Raw genomic sequence first — 23405 nt, 5'->3', positions numbered from 1 at the left:
CTGACTTATCGGATTGTCTTATTTACTTGATACACATAACGGAAGGCTATAAAGTTTTCAAGCATTTTTCAGATGCTTGTAAAATACCACATGACGCCCACTCACTCTACAACCCAACTTGATGGATTTTATTCTCTTAGATGTACGCGGGATCAAATCTTCTCGTGCAATCCTGCGATTGGTCGCATGTCTTCAGGTACCGTCCTATTTAGAACATTGCAAAGCTGGGCTCCAATTGTGTTTTGTTTCTGACGCTGTCAATCACAAGCCTTTGTTTCCCCGCCTAGTCCCTAGGTCTCCAGGCTGCGTTGCAGTGTGCACTGCGTGTGTGCGCGGCTTGTAGCTGGAGCCTCGCCTCCTCACAGTTTCTCATACACACTCATCAAGGTCCGGAAGCGACAGGGCATTGGAGAATATATAATAACCAGCCTGAGCTACTACTACCACCACCACCACCCCAAAACAATTCCTGATCATAACCGTTTTAACTTCTTGTTTTCAATGAGGGGAAGGAAGAAGATGTAATAAGTTTTGTTTTAAATCACAAACATTTCCATTTCAACAATTACAAAGAGAAAAAATAATTTGGTGAATAAAACGAAGTAAAAGCAAAACGCGAGACAGGGGGAAAGATGGCAGCGAACAGTACAACATTCGCCAGCAAAACGAAAACCAAGAAGAAACATTTTGTGGCTCAGAAAGTAAAGCTGTTTCGAGCTAGTGATCCATTGCTTAGCGTTCTTATGTGGGGAGTCAATCACTCGGTAAGTCTCTTTTAAAAAACATCATGAAATGCGGTAACTGCTGTGTCTAACTTCTGCAGGAAATCAGATCAGCTAGATTTTCCTTGGACACGGTACTATGTTTCTGCGTCTAGATTTCATTTCCATTTCATTTCACCAAAGCTAATAGACGTGGGATTTGATAAGCTTTAGAAATCTATGCTGTGCATGTGTATTATAATGTTATAGCGGAAGATGTGATAAATATGAATGGCCCTGCAGCATTTCGTTTAGCAGGCGAGTCTGTGAAATGACAGCTCCTTTTAACTGGGGTTGCATTTGACAGATAAAAGCCACGTTTAGCTTAAAGTAAACGTGCTTCATGTTATGCGTCTATGATGTGAGTGAACGGAGGTATTTGGCCGAGGGCCTGCACCCTTTTCATGTGACTCCTAGTGGTTTTTTTAAGACCAAAGGCGACGGCCTGGAAACCCCTCAGTGTCAACTTGCAGTCGAGTTGTGATGTAATTGAGAATGACAGCTCTGTTGACCAATTGATACCAAGATCCTAAACCCAATGTGATTCATGAAAGGAAAGCCCAATGCGAAGGGGGCGGGGCAGAAACCTGCGCTTTTTAAAAAAATGTGCAGCCCCTAGACACATGACAGCTGCATTGATTCTTGTTTGACTGTACGAGCCGACTCATGGTAGACCCTCTCCGAAAAAAAACGCAAGCATCATTGATATTTCTTTTGGCCATCTAAGCAAATGCACTGGCTGTTGTGCTTCTCTTGTACGTATTGTTGTCATGGTTTAGACTAGCGTTCTGACCTCCAGTTTTACATGTCAGCGTTTTATATCGTGGGCATTCAGGGTGACAGGCTAAATCATCGATCTTCAATGTTCTGCCGTCGGAACTTGTGGGATGTACAACATCGCCTCGTTGTTTAATTTCAAAGCAGAGTTTTGCGAAAACGATGTATTAAAATTGTGGCAGTCCACAGCAGGCTGGACATTATGACAACACAATTTATGTCTGCACCATCATAACTAATATATCACAACTAAATCATTCAAAAGATGAAAGGTGCTTCCTCTATCTATAAGAAGGAAAAATGGTAACCAAATTTACTTGGATTTCTATTTCAAACACGAAAGTGGCTTGAATGTCAGTGGCTTATGCCAATACATAATTGCATCTTCACTGCTATATAACAAAGTAACTAGCACGTTCACACATTTATACATAATAGTATGTACAGATAATCAATAGAGTGCTCCGATCTTTGCCTTGGAGATTGAAACCGTTATTGACATTAACATGGCCTTGGCTCAGGCCTTAGATGAACGCATGCCTCCTGTTGTCCACCGCTCTGGCTCATTTTAACTGCAGCTTGCAGGGTTGGTGGTTCCCATAAAATTAAATTGTTAAATCTGTTTAATTTTGCAGTTTGAACTCGAGTGAGTTTTGTGATAGAGAAATGTGGCTATTTTAACTAGGATAAAGAATATTCATTTAATTGTGCTACAGTTTGTTTTAATACACCATGGTTATTTGGCTGTGATTCTGTTCTGATTGGAGCTGTCATTTCTTCACTCTTGCACATTAAAAAATTGAGTTCTTTTTCTTAACTATAAAAGTAAATGTAACAATTTCAAGGAAGTTAATTGTTAGGCTTACTGCATTGCCGTAGTATTGTCAAGTGTGATCTTGCTTTCTTTTTTGGGGGTGAAGGGGCAGGGAATGGTTGAGTCTGAGTTCTGAACGAGAATTTTCAAATAAAACTGGTGTGTATCTTGGACATTTTTTTCGATGAACCATGTGCCAAATATTTTGTAATGAATTAGCTTTTTTTATGTAATACTTGAATTTAATGTGTATTCAGCAAATTCAATCATGAAGTAGTTCTCAGTAATTTGAAACACTGATAAATTCTGTAATGCAAGTATCTTGACGTTACACTGTTAGAAATGAATTGTGAACTTCTCTAGGGCTCCCTCTGTTTCAAACTTTGAGTGTATATGGGACTTTTATTGACTTTTATCCAATATGGGAGAAGGCTTAAGACACCAAGTTTGGTAATTGCAGGAGTGTGACTTTGTATTGCAACGAATAAACATCAATAGCAATTGATATTTAAAAAAATAGAGATTCTCTGTAGTGACAGATGAGATTGTGTTCTAAAATTGGGTGATATGTTTAGTTTGCCATGCTAAAGTAACTGGGTGACTACTCCTTGGATTAGATATTCACATTTTTATAGTCTCTGCTTTGTGGTGCAGAAAGTTATGGCCTTTACTGCAGAGGGCTATTGAGGCTGGGTAATTAAGTAAATTCAAGGCTGATATAGAATTTTAATCAGTACGGGAATCAAGGGTTCGAGAAGAAAAGCAAAAAAGTGGAGTTAAGCATGATTAGATCAGCTATTGAACAGTGGTGCAAATTCAATGGGCTGAATGGCCTACTTCAACTCCTACATCTTAAGTCTTGTTGCTTATGGAAATCACTTAGTGAAAGAAGGCAATGCAATTGAGAGTTTGCCAGTGATTTCCTGAACTGCAGGGAGGATAGGTGGCATGTGGTTTAATCTTAACAGCAATAATTGTTCCTCAAGAATTATTACTTATATTGTATATGTTGAATACTGAACATAAGCACTTTCTGATTCAGTCAAGAATTAGAGGTAACTTAGAAGCTTTCACTTCAGATTTTTCTTCAGGTCACATTTCTGGGGTTGGAGGGTTTTCATTCATTTTTTTCATGGCACTGAATTAATGGTGCAGAGGAACAGGATTGGAGTAAAATATCTCTTATGTAGTTAACATGATGCAAGCAAATGGCCTTCTACATGTGCTGGTATTTTTAGGCAGTTTTGTTACTTAAGCAAGTGCACTGGCTTATGGTGACACATTTTAGATACTATTTATAGATGTGTCAATGTTGCAAAAAAGGTTTGCGCTAAAAGCAGTCTTAATGCAAAATTGGATAGAATTGTTACAGTGTTAGTATGTCTGGCCTGTTTTAAATGTATTTTAAAACTGATTCATATTTAACCACAACCTCCTTCACTTATGACTCTCACAATTTTCTGAAATTAATAATGTACTGTGAATGGAAATTCATATTTTAAAATGGTTTTTAATTTTGTTAAACATACTGAAAACAATTAATATACATAAATAAGAATGCAGAATTGGAGATTCATGCACAACAATTAACAATTGACTTAGCTGGTAAATAAACCATATGTTAGACCACTTAGTAATAAAAAAATCAAAAGTACTGCAAAGTTGCTGCTTGGCATTTTTGATGAGTACCTAATTATTATGAAACTAAAATGTAATGGTTATAAGAATGCTTGTACACTGTGCTATAAGGTGTTAATGAATGGATTTGGCCTAGGTGGCACTTTTTGTTATTTAGTCAAAGAGCAGCACTGAAATAGATTTGGAAATAGATTAAATCGTGTCTCTTTTTGTTAATACATGGCTTCAGAAAAACATTTACATATATTAAATTGCTTTTAATAACGCACAATAAAAAAGTGAACATCTCACAACATCAGAACATCTCAAAGTACCTTGCCCTCAGTCTCGTTGGTTGGAAGTGAAAAAAATGGTTCTCAGAAATGCTAATTAAGTCCTGTTGCTAAACTAATCTGGATCAAAGATAGACCTAAGCTTCCAAATCTCCATCCCCTCCAATTTCCTCATAAATATCAAGCCCCAAGTATCAGACATAGAAATAGAAAGATAAGAGATGCAGAGGTATAGCAAATGAGACAGTGAGTGGGAAATGATTGAGAATAGAAATACATAGTTGACAAGAAAGTCAGTCAGTTTGGGAAGGAACCAACGTATTGGTTAAATATCTTAATAAATACATGGAAAATCACTGCTTGGACTTAAGACTGCCTTTTGAAATCATAGTAATAATGAGAAACATATTTTCATGATATTTAAAGGTTTTTTTTTCTTTCACAATCAGGTTACACACTTAATAGTCACTACAGCTTTGACATCACCTACTCTGTGCAACATATACTACTTAATATTGGTCAGCATAGTACTGGTGTTATGCTAATGGCACGTCAGTTGTGTAAATATTTCTTTCTCTCTCTGTCTGTCTTTGTCTCTCAATTTTAGGAACATTAATACTATTGCTATAATTTTATTTGTTTTGTGTGGCTTAATTGGGGGAAAGTCTATTTTACTGACAGATTGAAGACTTTCAGCTTTAATGACTAGTAGCTGGCAGCATGCAACAAAGCTGCCATGATTCTGAAAGAACGAGAGACAGCTACAGCATAATATTTTTTTCCAACCAAAACGTTTGCAGTGACGTTTTGCATGGCAATCGTATTTTGTTTTGAATGAAAGTTGAAGCATCTACAGTTTATATACCTTATTTGAAGCTGTGGAACCGCACAGAACGTTTCCAATCTCTTTAAAAAGGTCTTCAGAGTGGTTTCATATGATCTTAAGTCTTAATATTGGATGGAAGGAGTAATGTTTCATTCAAAATATCAGTGTAATTGGCCAGAATCAGTGCAACCCAAACAGAAGATTGGATAGTTTAATAATAAATGAATTATCTGTATTATATGTTCTCTTGAATTACTTCATCCAAATCAAGACCTGTTCACAAACTCCCAGGTCAAAATTAAGTGACATTGGTTAAAGAGTGAAAGTCCTTCAAATTTTTCACTCATTTTTATGCTGATTCTAGTAGGCACATTTTTAAAAGCCTTTTATAAGAATAGCATTTAAAGTACTAAGCCTTCATTAATCAGTGCTTTACATAAAGGAATTAAGATGTCATGTTGTGGCTGTACAGGACATTGGTGAGGCAACTTTTGGAAAAATGCATGCCATTCTGTCTTCCTGCCAAAGGAAAGATGTTGTTAAACTTGAAAGGCTGCAGAAAATATTGGCAAGGATCTTGCCAGGCTTGGAGAGTTTGAGCTATTGGGAGAGGCTGAATAGGCTGGGTCTATTTTCCCTGGAATGTCGGGGGTAAAGGGGTGATCTTAGAGGTTTGTAAAATTGGGAGTAGCTGAGAGCTGGAGTGGAACAGGCTGGATGCATGGAATGGTGCAAGTGGCTGAGAACCGGAGCAGAGCGGGCTGGAAGCATGAAGCAGTGTGAAGTATCTGAAGCAGGAGCAGAGCAAGCTGGAGGCATGGAACTATTGAGAGCCGGAGTGGAGCAGGATGGAGGAATGGAGCAGTGCGGGATGGAGTGGCGCGGCGCAGAGCAGAGCGGGAATGGTTGTTGAACTGTGGTCCGGTGCGGACAGTCAGTGGCTCGAAAGGCCAGTCAGATGACATATAGAAGCCCCTGTGCTGGTCTACTACAATATAATGTTTATCTGTAATTGATTTATTTGACTATAATATTTATTTATTTAACTTTGTCTTATTTCTCACTTATACTATGAATATGACAAGGTAGTGCAACTGCTTTCTTCTTTGTTCCTCTTTTTGTATCTTAGATTTGTACCGAGATAATTTGTACCTAAGATGGTGGCATGAGAAGCAACATTGTAAACCTTTCCCTGTGCTTCTGTACTTGAGTACATATGACCGTAAACCTCATTTAAAATCATGTGGTGCATGGATAGGGTGAACATTCTCAAGGTTGGGGAGTCCAAACTTAGAGGGCATAGGTTTAAGGCGAGAGGAGGAAAGATTTAAAAGGGATCTAAGGGGCAACGTTTACACACTGAGGCGCGGGTATATGTATGGAATGAGCTGCTAGAGGAAGTGGTGGAAGCTGACACAGTTACAACATTTCAAATGCACCTGGATGGGTATACGAATAGGAAGGGTTTCGAGGGATATGGGGCATAGGCCGGCAAATGGGACTAGATGAATTCAGAATATCTGGTTGGCATGGACGAGTTGGACTGAGGGGTCTGTTTCCATGCTGTACAACTTTGATTTTCTAAGTCATTGCCTTATGTACACCAATAAACTACCGAATGGTTTAGTGCATATTGTTTAAATTGGTTTCAAGTGTTTTAAATAGTTTAGCAGTGTTCTGGACACTCAAACATATTTTTGATCAACACATTTTCAGTTAGAAAATTTCCCAGGTTACTGCTTTTGAGTTCATTGAGAAATATATTTTAATAGAGGAGAGAAAAAAGATGAATACAGTCACACTCCTTGATTGTACTGAGTCACTGAAGATCTTAAATCTCTGCAAATGTAAATTCATTTTAGCAGAGTCTTGAATAGTAACCTGACCTGCACAATGTTGAACATGTGTTTTCCCAATTGTAACCAATGTGGTGACCTTACATATTTTGTAAAATGAGCAAGTACAAATTTTCAGGAGAAATCTACATTGATTTGTGAGTAAAGAACTTGAATGAATAATTTCCTGTAATACATTTTAAATGCTCATTTTCAAAAGTTGTCTTCAGTGGAACTGGAAATATTTTGAGATTTAGGCATTCATTGCTTCTCTTTTTAATAAGCAAACTGTTTTTGGAAATCTATTCACGATACTGTAAGTAGGATAATAGCTAGTTTGAAGTGTATAATCATGCAAAGAATGCTTAGTGATCTGATTCCAGTCTCTGATGTAGCCGTTGAACATGGTACCAAAATAAGGAGTGCTTTTCTGCACAAACTATATGCCATATTTATGTACATGCTTGTACCTTCTCTAAGTATGATGCTCTGCTAAAATCTGGAAAAGCTGGAACAAAACTCAGCAAATTTGAAAATACCTGCAAAAGTCCACACTGTCAATGGCTCAGGTCCAAACTGTTCAGTTCTAAGGAAAGGTCTTAAAACTGGGAAAAAAACATTACTGGCAAAACTCAGCAGGTCTGGCAGTATCTGTGAGAAGAAAGCAGAGTTAATATTTCAAGCCTGGGTGAATCTTCATCAGAATCATCATCTGCAGTTCTTTGTTTTCAATTTGAAGATAAAACATCAATTGACTGTCTTCTGTTTCTCCACAGGTGCTGCTGGATCCGCAAGATAGTTTAAATCTTTTCGTTCTTTTCAAATGTGCAGCATCTGCGTTATTTTGTTTTTTGTTTGCCATGTTTTGGATTTGGGTTTTCTCCCCTGCAGCTATTGTGAGGTAAATACTCACAGTGGGACAGTACCATGTGATTTGGTTGTAAAGATGAAACTGATTTAGTTAGCTGCCATGTTTTAAAAAAATGTCTTGCAACAAAATATTTTACCTGAGACACTTTGCCAAGCACAAAGATAATAAGTATCATCTGGAGGTGCAGCAGCCCATCAGAAGACTAGACCTAGCAATCGTTTCACTTTGTGTACCTTAACTGTGAGTGTTAATAACAGTCTTTATCAATTTTTGGTAGCAAAATTTGAAAGTAGATTGAAATACAGATTTGTTTGCAACATGATTTACCAGAGATTGGGCAATTGAACTATTGCCTCTTGACTTGTGTACAGGTGAAGAATGAAGTAAATGGAGAGGAGAAATATTATCCAGCTGCTGGTTTAATTAGTGCTGTGATATTCTCAAGGGAAGCAATTTATTAAAAATTCACATTCAGTGCTTGCCAAATGGCTCTGGTAGATGCACTGTCAAGATCCTATTTGTTGTCCCCTAATCACAAAAAAAAATTGGAATTCAGTTTTTGATCTGCAATTGCAAAATTTTCAAAAATACTTTTCATTATTTAATCTGGTGGGCCTACTGTTTGGTGCTGTAGGAGCCAGCGAAATCCCTTTGATCCCAAGATTTTAAAGTCATTATTGTTGTGATATTAGTTTAGCAAGATGAAACTTCAGAACTAGAAATTGAATACAATAACCTCTTGCTGTAAATACATTGTGTTTGTGTAAATAAATTCATTTAAAATATGACATGTTTAGCCCTGAAATGTAATTGATCTAACTTGGCATCTTATATAAGGTCTCGCTATAATACATGATTTATATTTAAAATGAAAAAAGCAGCTAAGAAGGATATGATTGGTAAGATTGTGTGGACTATCTCTGGTAAGGTGGAGAAACAGAAGATAGTCGATTGACTTTTCCTTAGAACTGAACATTCTGGACTTCTGCTTCATTACAGGTTCTGCAAGATTTGCTGATTTTCTTTTCTAACTTCCAACTTTAAGAGAATAAATAATATATCAGAAAGGCACCGTAATAACCATGGGAGATTTTAATCTACATATAGCCTAGATAAATTAATGGAATATTTTCAGAATACCTTTTTCAAACAGCATATTCTGGAGCCATCCAGAGAGTGCCCTATACCAAGCCTGATTTGTTTAATGAGAGAGGATTAATTAGCAATTTTATTGTGAAGGTGCCCCAGGGTAGCAACAACCATAGTATAATTTAATTTTACATTCAAGTTGAGGGAGAAGGGAATGGGTCCAAGACTATTATTTTAAATATAAATATGGGCATGAAAGTAGAGTTGGCTGAAGTGAATTGGCAAATTAAGTTAAATGACAAGACAGTAAATGTGTAGTGGCAGACTTTTAAGGGGTTATTTATGAATATGCTAAATATGTTCCCATGAATTAGGAAAATTTCCAAGTGACAGACCCAAGCATCCAAGGTTAACTAGAAAGGCTAAAGGTAGTAATAAACTTAAAGATAAAACATATTATTGTGCAAAGGGAAGTGGAAGGTCAGAATATCAGACAGAATATATTAAAAAAAAATTTTAAAGAAAGGAAAGTACAAAAGAAACTTGGCCAGAGTAGTAAAAATTAATCATAAGAGTTTCTATAAATAGTTGAAATAAAAAAAGTGAATAATGTGAATATTAATTATATAACATGTAAATCTAGAGATTTGATAATAGCAAATAAAAGGGTAGCAGGTGAATCTATCTTTGCTATAGATGGTACAAGTAACATCCCAGAAGCAAATTGGTAAATGTAAGTGGGGAGGGGGGAAACTCAGGAAAATGATAATCACCTGAGAAGTTGTTCTGAGTAAATTGTTGGAGCTGTGAGTTGACAAGTGCCTGGGTGCTGATGTATTTCATCCTAAAATCTTTTTTTTTAAAAAGTGGCTAGTGAAATAACTAATGCATTGACTTTAATTTTCTAAAGCACCCAGATTCTGAGAAGGTCGAATTAGATTTGAAGATTGCAAATGTAACTCCTTTTTTCAAAAAAATGAAGGCAGATGGGAAGTTTGAAACTAGAAACCAGATAACTTCAACATCTGTCATTGGGAAGCTATTAATAAAAATGTTTTAGCAGGTCACTTAGATAAGTTGGAGGTTATTGGACAGAGTCACTTATTTTTTGTGAAAGGGAAATCATGTTTAACCAATTTATGGGGAGCTCTTTGAGAAAGTAACATATTGTGGATAAAGGAGAACCAAGCGGATATACTATACTCTAAAGGGAATACCCTTTGCTTCTTCAAACTATCCACATAAGCAACATTCCTCTTCCCTGGAACTATTCTTTTAATCTTTCCTGCTTCATCTCTAAAGAACATTTCATTCACTTTCTAAAGTGCAGTGTCCAGAGTTATATAACACTCCAGCTGAACTCAAAGCATTTTGAAATAAAGCTTCATTGGACTTCCTTGCACTAAATCTTAATTTCTAAAGCCTAGCATCTCTATTTCCTTTCCATACATTTTCTCAATCTACCCTATGAACTGCAATGATTTCTGTACATAAATGCAGCAGGTTACTCAATATTGGCACATTTTACAATTGTACCCATTATGTAATATTACCTTTCTTCATATTTCTCCCAAAATGTAGCAGTATTAATCTGCCAAGTATTCACCCATTCCACCATCCCATCCACATCTACTTAAAGTCCTTCAGCATTCTTATCACAGTTTGCAACATTATCAATCATTGTGTTATCAGCAAATTTTGAAATTGTGTTATGTTGAGCCCGGTCTAGACCACTAATATAGGTCAAGAAGATTAGTGCTCGTAATACCAATCCTTAGGCTGCATACTATATACTGTCCTTCAGACTGAAACAACTGTGCACCATAAATCTTTTTTTTGTCCTTCAACTAACTTTGTATCCATCTTGCCAATGTTCATTATATTCCACAGGCCTCCTTTGCTCACAAATCGATCATGTGGCACTTTGTTAAGTGTATTTGGAAGTTCATGTACATCATGTCATCTGTATTATCTTCATCAGATTTTTCTTGTTGCCTCATCAACAACTGAATCTAGTTAGTTTACACCACTTGTTTTTATCAAATTCATGGTGGTTTTCCTTAATTAATCCACCTTTGTCCAAGTGACTATATCAAACTAGATGCTGGACATCTGAAGTAAAAATGGTTGAAGAAATTCAGCAGGACTGGCAGCATCTGTGAAGATAGAAACTGAGTTATACTTTAAATCTCCTATGATTATTCTTTGATATTCTGAAGAACAGTCATATTGGACCCAAAAATTAAGAGGTCATGGCAAAGTGGATGCTGTGAGGCTGATGTGTGTAGAGCTAAGGGTAATAATCTCAAGCTAAAAGGATGTCATTTTAAACTTCGATGACAAGAAATTTGTTCACGCAGAGGGGCCTCTGCTCAAAAGCATGGTGATGCTCAACTCCTGAGCATTTTCAAGACTGAGGTTATCAATTTTTGGGCACTAAGAAAATTAAGGGACAGGGTTGTAGGATAGAAAAGTGGAATTGATGTTAAACAAATGTGTTGAATGGCGAAGTGAACTCAAAAGGTTGTGAAGACTACTTCTGTTACTTGTGTTTATATGTATCTGGTGCTGATCATTAGTGCTCATGAAATTGAATTGGAATCAATCATCTATAACTAGTTATTTTAGTAGTTTCAAAAGTGCTTGGAAACACCAGTGCCAGAAATCAGACCAATTTCAAAAGTTACAGTGCAGCAACTCACCAAGGCTACTTCAGCAGCACCTCTTCTTCGGTTCATGACCTTGAGCACATTGAAGGGCAACAGCAGCCGATTTTTATTTTTACCTATTTGTTCAAAGGATTTGTGTGTTGCTGGGTAGGTCAGCATTTACTGCATAGGAACTCCAAATGAAAGCTGTGCCCCCATCTTCAAGCTTTACATCTCAGATGTAGAACCATGACTTCATTCCTACATCGTTGAGTGGTCAAATTGTGAAACTCCTTGTGTAACAGCACTCTGGCTGGACCTATGTCACATGTCATATAGCAATTCAATATGACTGCTCAACACCACCTTCACAGAGTAATTGGCAGTGGGTGACAAATTCTGGCCTAACCAGCAGTCATACAACCTGTGAACACACATATCCTTTCATTAAAAAAACATTTTTAGGCAGTCAAATTGAGGCTATATTTCAGTGTCATTTCATTATGCTAGAACTAATTATGAATAGTGAGTGATTTTTATGACTGGAAACTCCCTTCCAGCTCTATAGCAGACCAATGAAAATTGTACCTGGTAGATTATTGTGCAAATGCATGACATTCCAGACCTCCCTAGTGACATTACATGTAAATCACCTGATATGTTTGTCAGCTGTACAGACTGAGATTACAGTTTGAATCCTAGTTTGTACCAAGTTTGATGGAGTGGGGTTGACAGTATTTCAATTGTCAAGGGCTTGCTCCACTAATGTTGACCTGTACCTTCAAATCACAAGTGAATTTCCTTCCTATTAATCTATACAAAGCATATTTTCAGAAATGTTTTAATGTGTAATGTGCCATAACTTTTTGTTAAAAATCTACTGCAACAATAGTGAGAGAACTCAATTCAATAAACATGAGCAAATTTAAGAAAGCTATTTTGTCATGTCACTTTCTTTCTGATTATCACGATGCTGTGGAAATATTTCTACTGGTATTCTCCAACCAATTTTGTGAATATAGGCTAATAAGTGGCTGTCAGTGAGTTAAAAGACAGCAAGCCAATTGAGTTGTTCTGATAAACTTAAACTACAAGCATGAGGCTTGACTATTTCATGAACGTCAAGAGAACTCTGATTACCACCTTAATCTCATTGGCAACTGTCTAGTCTTTGAGATACATATTCCTAAACAAGGGTTTTCCTTATTATGTGGTGACAATTAGATATTGAGGACTCGAGAGCAGAGTTGAGGTTTGTGAGCAGAATGAGTTAGGTGTGGGGAGGTAAGAAAAGTGAGCTACTGGATTATCAACTTTAAGTAATGGTGACATGGAGAATGCTTGATTTAGATTTTATTTCTGTGACTGAGTACAGTAGGGTGTGTGACTTATAAAGGAGTCAAAATTATTACCCCACCTTTGTCCCCCTCATATTTGCACCAATGTTACACAACTCAAGGTAATTATGGATTTATAAGTGTACATGAGGTTGAATTTAGTGACTATGAATTTGTGAATAAAAATGAAAAAACTGACTTTTTTGATCTGCACATTTGAGTCTTTACTTTCACTGATTTTTAAAAAACTTTCTGCTTTCCAGTTCTGAAGGTGTTGACTCCTTAATGCGAGGTATAGGGATAGTTTTTCTCCAATGTACCTGTTTTTCTCGTGCTCCTTGACATTGAATGGACAGCCTGTTGCAGTACTTTAGCAAAGCCCAATCCTACCTTTGCCAACATTCCATCCTGATTTTGCACAGTGTGACAATGTGCTCCTTTAACAAGGTTATGCTGTGCTTGGGTTTTTTCCAGAGCGGTCATAAAAGCAGTGATTCAGAAAAGTCTGGGCTTAACTACTTGAGAATGCTTTCAAGTAGCATTTTATAAAAAAAACACTTGAACAATGAAAGGGGAGTGTCCAGTTCTCCCAGCTCAGCTTTTCACTACTTTGGTTTGGTTTTAGCAGTGTGGCTGTTCCCTGAAAGCAGTCAGTCAGTTTGAAGCTGCTGGTTCAAGAAACAGCTACATGGAAGGTGCTCCATGTTGAATCTCTCTGCCATCTCTCTCTCTCCCTGTCCTCTAATACCCTGTGTTTGATTTTACTTTTTTATTTGCCAAGGGGTGTTTATGGGGATTGTTGCAGGAATTTGGAACAGCATCATTAAGTTGGACAGTCTGCTGGGTTTTCAGATCGGTTGATATTCTATATTCTGTTCTCTTTTGTTTGTGTTTCATTCGGTAATCTTGCAAATAAATTTTGTTTTGTTGAAAATGAAGTGGTTGGGCTAGCTGCATTCCTCCTGAAATATCCACTTTATACCTCCTTACAACCTCTGGAACAGGTGGGACTTGAACTTGTGTCTTCTGGCTCAGAGGTAGGGAAGCTATCACAATGCTACAAGAACCTTTAATCTTTTAGCTGAAATGGAAATGTCCTATTCCCAATAATATCATTCAATGTACGATGTATGGCTGTTTATAGTTTTGATAATGTGTTTGTATTTAAAGGCAATACTTGACATACCCTTTGCCAATAAATTAAATGTCCTTATATTTTTCAGATATGTCATGTCAACCTGCATGTACAAACTTTTTTTCTCTCTTTTGTCCCAAATATCTTGCATTTAAGAAAATGTCAAAGCATTGCACTAGTAAAGTTGGCAATACTAGATTATGGCAGTATTGGCAGGAAATATGCATTATTTTTTCAGTGCCTTTTCAGTATGCTATCTTCAATAGTGCCACAACTCTGAACTGAGCTGTACTTCTTCTCTTCTGAAATATTGAGGCTGAAAAGATTACATATTTATGCAATGTCATTTTTTTGTTGTGTAAGATTTCATGCAATGTTTAGGTGAAATGTTCTCTTTGGGGATTCTTGTGACAACTTGCTTATTAAGCACTAGTGTAAATGTGTTATTTGTTAAGTTTGTACCACTCTGAAGTTGAGAACATAGAGCATACTTTAATAAAAGGTGTAATCAATGAAGTAGCTCATACTATGTGTGAAATTTGAGAGTGTAATTTATTTTGTTTGTGGACCATAGAGAAAAAGGCAAGGGCATAAGTATATAGACTTTGCTTTGATTTGGGACTAGCCCAAAATAGTTCAGCTTTTTGAATCTTTATTTCTGGTAGGCAGTTTAGATCATGTGTGATGTTTTTATGTGTGATGTTGGTACAATATCTTTATTAGAAATAAGTATGGAAAATGTTGCAAATGTGCAGTAGCTGAAGCTGAATTAGTGGAAACTTAGAAAGTTTATGTTCCAAATGAAGATGATCTTTCAGGAGATGATGTCTTAGTAGCTGAGTAACATTCCATGATATTGAATATTCATCATTCCATGGCTGTCTATTGTATTGTTTTCAGTATGTTATCTGTTCTCCAAAACTGGATACAAGGTCTTTAAAATGTAATCAAATTGTTATTTCAAAATGTAAATATTTTTAAAAATGTAAGACAGGAGAACTAGAATCCACAAATGGTCGTTTATTTCGAAAGCATTTGTCCAGAATGTTGCAATGGAACTGTAAATTATGTATGTTTTGTACAAGTACGTATGCTGATTTCTAGCTCAGTGTTTGTTGGTCCAGTTGGCTGAATGGCTAGTTTGCAATGCAGAATGATGCTAACGGTGTGAATTCAATTCCTGCACTGGCTTGAGATTATCACAAAAGATTCCCCTTTCAATGTCTCCCCTTACCTGAGGTGCGGTGACCCTCAAGTTAAACTGTCACCCCTATTGTTGCCCTCTGTAATGAGGGAACAGCCTACTGTCATTTAGGACTATGACAGATTTAGCTTTATTTCTAGCTGCATTCTGTTAAACTCTTTGTATTTCCAACACACTGCTATTGATAATGTTATTTACAATGATTATACAAACACAGTTTTTTAAACACAAATGACACTTGCTAGATATTCCTGTTTGCAAATATTAATCACTTGGACTTATTGGAAATAAGTTAGTAAGTGATTTGTTGCACACCCTGCCTTCCATTCTGGATAAAAGTGTACAAGTTGAATGTATGTTGTTCAAGATTGACTCACTGAATTAGTAACAGTTAACTCTACTTAGTCACTGCCATTTCCTGTTGAATGTCAATCATGCAACAGTAAATGGAGCAATCATTGCTTAGAAGCAACCATATCTTTCAAAAATAAATTGTACAATTATTTTTAATAAAGCTTTGTAAACAATGTTATAGTTCAATGAAATTCTGAAAGTTACTGTAACTGCGTTACTCTTGCTGGCTTCTGTTGATGGAACATAGCAAATGGTACCTATAAGGCTCTTGCATTTTTATTCATCTATTTATTGTAGCAATCACTAATACATGTAACTGGGGCCGGGTTGGGGGTGGGGTGGGGTGCAGAGCAGTCGACCAGATGTGCTTCCTTTGGAAACAACACAAATCTTATCTGTATGATTATATGGCAAATTTGATAAATTAAACACTGCCAATTGAATGCAACCCATTAATTGATTTTGCACATGGAAACTGTTCTGGTTCCTGATCACATTGTAATGTATCATAGTTATTTTGGGATATTCTAACCATTTTTGGTTTTATTCAGCTGTTCACATCTTCCTTGTTTTATGGGATGTTTGCAGTCTGGTGCAGCAGATTTGAAAGTAACAAGTGTAAAATTCAAGAAATGTGGGTGAAAAAGTAAACAGGAAGTTATGGGCCAGTTTACCTAATATCTATAATAAAGGAAATGCTAGAATTTACAAGAGACTTATAGTTGGACAGTTTGCTATCAGGCAGAGACAACATGGTTTTATAGAAAGGAAATAGTGTTTGAGTTTTTAAAATTCATTCCCAGGATGTGGGTGATGGTGGCTGAGCCAGTATTTATTGCCAATCCCTAGTTGCCCTTGACAAGGTAATGGTGCGCAGCATTCTTGAACTGGTGCCATTCATTTGGCGTAGGTACAACTACAGTGCCATTAGTGAGGGAGTTCCAGGATTTTTACCCAGCAATATGAAAGGAATGGTGATGTATTTCCTAATCAGGATGGTAACTGGCTTGGAGGGGATCTTGCAGATGCTGGTGTTCCCAAGTATTTGCTGTCTTTGGCCCTCTAAATGATAGAAGGCATGGGACTCTGATGGATTTTTGATCAACAAGGAGTTGAGGGTAACCGGGTGGGGGGTGGCAAGGCAGGAAGGTGGAGTTAGTTCATAGTCGGATTAACCACAATCTTATCAAATGACAGAGTAGGCTTGGTGGGTCAAATGGCCCGTTTCTTAATTTCTTCTGAATCTGCTCTCCTGTTAACTAACCTATTCTTTGATTCTGTTCATTCCCTTCACCTGAAAGGTAATATTGTGGGAAACCTGATGATCTTAGCACCATCTGTTTTTCCTTGGAAAATGTAGAACATTGTTTATTCCGGTCCTACTTTAGATACATGCCTCATTTGCTTGCGGTCAGTTGTTGGCTAGAGTAGTATTAATTCCTGCTGTCAGCCAAGACTGAAAATTTCAACTTTACTTCTAACTTCATGTGGTCCATCTCCAACTGTTGTTCTTTCTTTAACCTCTCCCTTCATTCTGTGGATAGTCTATCCCCAATTTCCATGAGAAGATCACTGACCCCTTTTAACTTTACTTTCTTTTACACAGCTTTCTCTTAAGGACTGTCTTCACATGTCTCTATTTCTCCACATCTACCACAATAATTCCAATGATGTGTATTTGATATATTATTTTTCCTCAACTGACCATTCCCTCTGCCACAGTTCAGCTTTTTCCAGCCGTCTCCAAATCAGTGATCAACCTCGAGTATTTCCACCACTCCTAAACCATTCTGCTTGTCCCTCCCTTAGCATCCTTCTAAAGTCCCTCTGCAACATTCTGATCTACTTTTCAGTCACCCCAACACCACTGCCAACTTTCCAATTCTCTTTTGCATGACATCTTCCCTACAAGCACAAGGGATAAAACAGCTGAACCTATACTCCTGCTCCTAAAATCAAATTCCATTACGTCTCTCATGTGTAACTGATTTGCTTGTACTACGTGTTCATATGTTGTATTACCTTCATAACCCTATGTATGAACTTGTAGCTTATGATGGTCTATTCTGCCTTGGAGGAACCAAACATGTTCATAGCATGATCCAAGTTTCCAGTCACCCTTCATTTTTGATTTGCACTCTCTGCAACCTCTGTATCCAGTCTCTAATAAAGCTCAATGTGACTCAAGGAACAGCTTATGTTTCAAGTATTTACTTTACTGTTTTCAGGATTCAACATTAATTTCAACAATTTCAGATCATAAACTCTTAGCTCAATTTTTTTCAGATGGCAGCTGGTGGGTGTTGATTCTCCGGTAGAAGCATTATTTGTTTCTTGTTCCATTATCATCATTTTATTTGCACCATCATCTTTTGACATTGACACTTTCATGCCTTCCATGCTATTTTGAGTAGCAAAGGTTAAGGAGGTACCTGATGGAGGTGTTTAACATACTGAGTGCGTACAGAGTGGACAGAAAGCAGCTGTTCCCCTTATTCTAAGAGTTATTCTAAGCGTCAAGGTTGGACTCCTCCCAGAAAGTAGGACTTCGACTCCTCCGAGACAGGACAGAGGTCGTGAGCTTCCAGTGTTAACAGTGCCAGAAGGAGTGGTGGCTCCAGCAGGTGCCGTGCTCAAGTCTTGAAGAGGTATTCAGCACTGGATCAGAGCTTGGGTAGGTAGGTGGTGAAGGTGTCTTATAAGGTAGGTGAGGGGCTTGGTTTTAATAGGCTTTGGGGAAAGGCGGATATTAAGGTGGGGAAACGCCTTGGGATGAGGGGCCATCGAGGAGGACTCTGTGTTTCCAATCACTAGCCCATGCAGGGAAACCTGCTGGGTTAACCGCTCATTTCCGTCTCTTCTGCTGTTTAAATGCCAGTGGTGGTGAGATGTACTATTAAGTAGCATTAATTGCGAACTTTTTAAAATTCATTATTGGCATGTGGATCTCACTGGCTAGACCAGTATTTGTTGCCCATCAACAGTTGGCCTTGAAAAAGTGAGGGTGAGCTACATTATTGAACTACTGCAGTCCATGTGCTGTAGACAGACCCACAACATCCTTAGAGAAGGAGTTCCAGGATTTTGACCAAGCGGCTCTGAAGAAACGAGGATTTATTTCCAAGTCATCATGATGGGAAGCTTGGAGAGGGACTTACAGCTTGTGGCGTTCCCATATATTTGCTGCCCTTGTCCTTCTAGATAATAGTGGTCATGTATTTGGAAGGTGCTGTTTAACAAGCCTTTATAGTTGTGTGCAGTCAGTTCATTTTTAGGTAGTGCGTGCTGCTCAGCATTGGAAATAGAGGGAGTTAATATTTATTGATGTGGTGGCAATCAAGTAGGTTGTTTTGACCTGGATAGAGTCATTATTATTGGAGCTGCACTTGGCTAGATAAGTGGAGAGTATTCCATTACCCTCATTTCTTTCATTTGGAGATACTGAAGAGGCTTTGGCTAGGCAGGAGGTGTTGCTGTTACTAACTGCAGTATGGCTAGTACTGAACTATGGCTAGTCAAGTTCAATTTATGGTCAATGGTAATTCTCACAATGTTAATAGCTGGGGATTCAGTGATGGTAATGCCATTGAGTGTCAAGGAGGGCTGATTAGATTCTCTCTGGAGATGGTTATTGCCTGGCTCTAGTGTGGTGCATATGTTATCTGCCGCTTGTCCATCCAAACCTGGATCCGCACTTCCTACCTTATGATGGAGGGAAGGTTAATAATACAATGGCTGGCAATAATTGGGCCAAGGACCTCAATTGACTTGGTCAGGTGGGCTGCCCAGTACCATCCTGTTTTTGGTAAAATAGCATTGAGGGGTGGATAGATAGGTATTGGGAATGCCACCTCTAGATTGTGTGTGCCCATCTCCCACTCTTTCAAACCTGTTGGCAAGCAAACAAAAATCCATGGTTTCTGTGACAAAAATGTATTTTTCTGCTGTTCTATTTATGCTCTATTATATTTACCCTTTTTAAACAGTTTAATGTACAACAAGGTTATTGATGGCTAATTTATATTTATTTATACACTATTTTGACCAACATTGGCCCGAGTAACATCACCCTCACTGGCTCACATTTGCTCCTCATTCATTTTAATTTTAAGATTCTGGTACTTTTATTTCAACTTAGTCTAGTGCCTCATCCTGATTTGACTAATTTTCACCTCAGAAAAACTCAAATCTGGCACTATGTGTGGAATTCAGCTCTGAAGAAGAGCCATATTGAAACGGAAACATTACTTCTCCCCCTCCTTCCACAGCTGCTGCCAGGCCTGCTGGGTTTCTTCAGCACTTAGTTTTTATTTCAGTTTTTATTGTACACTTAAAAAAAACTAGAACAGAGTCCTCCTATCAATTTGGTGCGTTGTCCAACACCATGTTAAGAGGGGTATAAAGAAGGACTTGGATTTATATAGCACTTTTTATGACCATTGGACATATCAAAGTTCTTTACTGTCTATTTGGGTGCTCTTGAAATATAGTCACCTGTAATTAAGAAAATATAAGCAGCAATGTGTAAATGTGCAGTTACTCTGTTCACATATATTGATTTACAAGGATAAATATTGACCAGGGTACTGAGGTTTAATTCCTTGTTCTTCTTCAAAATTGGACTTTTAGCATCCACCCAAAATGGCAGATGGGATCTCTGTTTAACATTCATCCGAAATATTGCATTTCTGACATTCAGTCCTTTCTCGGTACAGCAGAGCATGCAGTGGAGTAGTAATTTTGACTTTTGTGGTCAAGTCCTGGGGAAGTTGGATTTTAACTTGTTGCACAGAAGTGAGTCTGCTGCTACCAGATGAGCCATCGTCAAAATAGTGAATTGCTTAGTGATTGAGTTACCATGAGACAGTAAATAGTATGAAGCCAATGTTTGAGGCTATCTACAACAGACGTATTTCTTGGTTTTTGACAGTTTAGGAGGGTTAGTACAATTTAAAACTATTGTGAAATATTTCAATGCACTCAAGTTGTGGACATGGTGTGTTTGCATATGATCAATGACCTAAGGATTACTTGTTAAATTGATTAATGTCACTGAATCCAACCAGGATATCTAAGGTAAAAAAAAATACAAAAACAACTAAGGCTATCGACCCATAACACACCAGATATCTCTTTGGAAAATCATATTTTCTAGAACTACTGATTTATGTTTTCAGTTTATGTTTGGTAAATCTCCGTTATATGGCTGGTTCAGGAAAATGGGTTAAGTATTCAAATGAAGTGCCTTTAATCTCCTGGACCATTTCACTGTTTTGCAAAAGCAACTTGAGTATGAAAATGTAGCTGGGGTGTCAGAATACAGTGAGGAATTAAAAGCCTAAATTTAAAATGGATAGTGAGTACAAATATCACATTTTAGAGAGTACACAAGCATTGTTTTTCTTTTTACTTCAAGGCATGCAGATTGCACTGCACCCAAAGAACAATGTATACGTGTTCTAAGTGGAAATAAATGATGTGGTAAAATGATAAGCTACTCAATACTGGCAACAGTGTGTAAACGGAAGCTGTCTTGGTTTGTATACAAAATCAACATCTGAATTCTTGCTGACTTAATATACACTGCCTTGTTGATGAGATTGAATATACTCTTTGGACACATTTGATAAGAGAAAATATGGCAACCTTCCTCTCTGCTGCTTTTAAAGTTTACAATCATAGGCTATCTTCTTTGCCATTTTATTACCTTTAGTTAGTTACATGAGAAAATAAATTACATAAGTTTCTTCACATCTGAGACATAGAAGATGGGACCTGTTCATCCATCAATTAGAGTCAGGTTGTGTTATAGATTAAAGAGCTGAAATCCAAATCAGTTTTACAATATACATTTCCTTTATTATTTCCATTGTCTTCCCCTGGCCTCATTTGTTCACCTTTTACTGTATTGAGCAATTTTGCACTGTTGAATTGAGAACCTCACTCCACTTATTCTTACCACTTGACATTTCTCTATTCTTTAATTCCAAGTGATCATTTCGCATGTTCAACATTGAATTGTCATTTGTCACTTAGGAGTCACATAGCAACAGGAGTAGGCCATTCAGTCCCTGGAGCCTGCACCATCATTCAAAAAGATCATTGCTGATCTGTGGTCTGAATCCATATGTCTGCCTTGGGCTCACATCCCTTGATGTCTATGCTTTATAAAAAGTAATAAATCTCAGATTTAAAGTTAGCAATTGAATTAGCATTGACCACCACTTGAGAAAGAGAGTTCCAAATCTCCACTACGCTTTGCATGTAGAAAGGCTTTCTAACATCTCTCGTGAATGGCATGGCCCTAATTCTTAGACTATATCCCCTTGTTCAAACAGTGGAAGTGATACATCTTTATCTACAATTTTTCCCTGTTAATACTCTGAAGACCTTGATTAGGTCACTCCTTAATCTTCTAAATTCTAGAGAATAAAGGCTTAATTTGTCTAATCTCTCCTCATAAATTGACCCCTGAAGTTCAGGTTCTATCCTTGTAAACCTGCATCAAACTTACTCCAGGGCTGAAGCATTCATTGTAAGGTAAGGTGGTCAGATCTGCTCATAGACCACACTTAGAGTACTAACAAAGGTTTGTATAACTGCAGCAGAACAACTGAATCCCTCTACTCCAGCCCTTTAGATATGAAAGCCAGCATTCAATTAGCCATCTCAACTATTTTGTGCACCTGTTCGTGGCATTTTAAAGAGCTATTCACCTGAAGCCACCATTGGACATCCACTGTACGTAACCTTGTGCCTTCTTAAAAAGCCTGATTTAATCCTTTCTCATTTCAAAATGGATAACCTCACACTAAAATTGCAATTCAACTGCCATAGCTTTGTTCATTCGTCAAATCTATCAATATCCTGTTGTAATTTTATGCTGCTTTCACCAGCATCTACAATGCTGCCCAATTTTGTCATCAGAAAATTTGGATATTTGACTTATTAATGGCTTTGATAATGGCATAATGAATATTGTGAATAATTGAGGCCCTAACACTGATTCCTGTGGGATGCCAGTAGTCAATTTGAGTACTTACCCATTACTCCAACGCTGTTTCCTGACACTAAACTAATTTCTGAACCATGTCAGTAATTTTCCCTGAATTCCATGGGCTTCCAACTTAGCTAGCAGCTGAATGGTGCCATTCTCAGAGCAGAGGATGCCGTTATTAAGGCAGTACCCCACAGAGTCACGAAGGAGACATCACTGAGGTAAGTGAAGCTTCTGTTTCTTCTATGGAATCATAAAGGGATTTTTTTTTGGGGGGGTGAGTGGGGACCAATTCAAGCTTCTTTTGATGCTCCCAGTTTGCAGTTGGTAAAACGCTTTAAATGTGATGCCAATACCAATGTCCCGAAAGGACAACCTTGCTCACTCCAAATGATTTGCTGAGTTACTTGGGCAACATTTTGCTTGTATAGATAATGAAGTGAGAAGCATGTCATTACATATGATAATTTGTTCCAGACCACGACATAAATGACAACCTGTTTGGCATCATACTTTAACATGGAAAATCCTAGTCCCTGTTTCTTTCTCTGTTGGTTATTTTAACTTTACTTAGTAATATGTTCCAACTGATTCTTTTTCCTTTAATTTTAGCTATTTTAATTCATCCTGGTTTCATTTACTTTCTGGGTGGCAGAGCCTATTTTGCAGCTCGTCCCACATGATAAACTATTGCTGTGCAATGACCAACAGACACTGATACAATTCATTGGATGAATGATCTTGTTTATAGTGTTGACATCTGATTGCACCCAGATGATTTCATTTCATTTCATTAAAATACAATTGTTTCAGTTTCGTCCTTTGTACTTTTCATTCAAAGAAGTTT

General features: G+C 37.5%; 1 protein-coding gene across 2 annotated transcripts in view; it reads left to right on the top strand.

Annotated features, from left to right (window-relative positions):
- Window positions 1-312: 312 nt before the first annotated feature.
- The window catches only part of pip4k2aa (phosphatidylinositol-5-phosphate 4-kinase, type II, alpha a), a 244273-nt gene continuing 221180 nt past the window's right edge, over window positions 313-23405 (top strand). Inside the window, exon 1 of one of the 2 annotated variants that reach the window (XM_072575966.1) lies at window positions 313-764. In XM_072575966.1, the coding sequence (XP_072432067.1) occupies window positions 633-764 (132 nt within the window). In that variant the 5' untranslated portion in view covers window positions 313-632. Of the gene's footprint in view, window positions 765-1425; window positions 1517-23405 lie in introns of those variants that run through there. The other variant, XM_072575968.1, reaches the window with a different exon arrangement.

Source organism: Chiloscyllium punctatum, chromosome 8, assembly GCF_047496795.1.
Source record: "Chiloscyllium punctatum isolate Juve2018m chromosome 8, sChiPun1.3, whole genome shotgun sequence".
Classification (NCBI taxonomy): Eukaryota; Metazoa; Chordata; class Chondrichthyes; order Orectolobiformes; family Hemiscylliidae; genus Chiloscyllium; species Chiloscyllium punctatum.
This window is presented reverse-complemented; position numbering and strand designations above follow the sequence as displayed.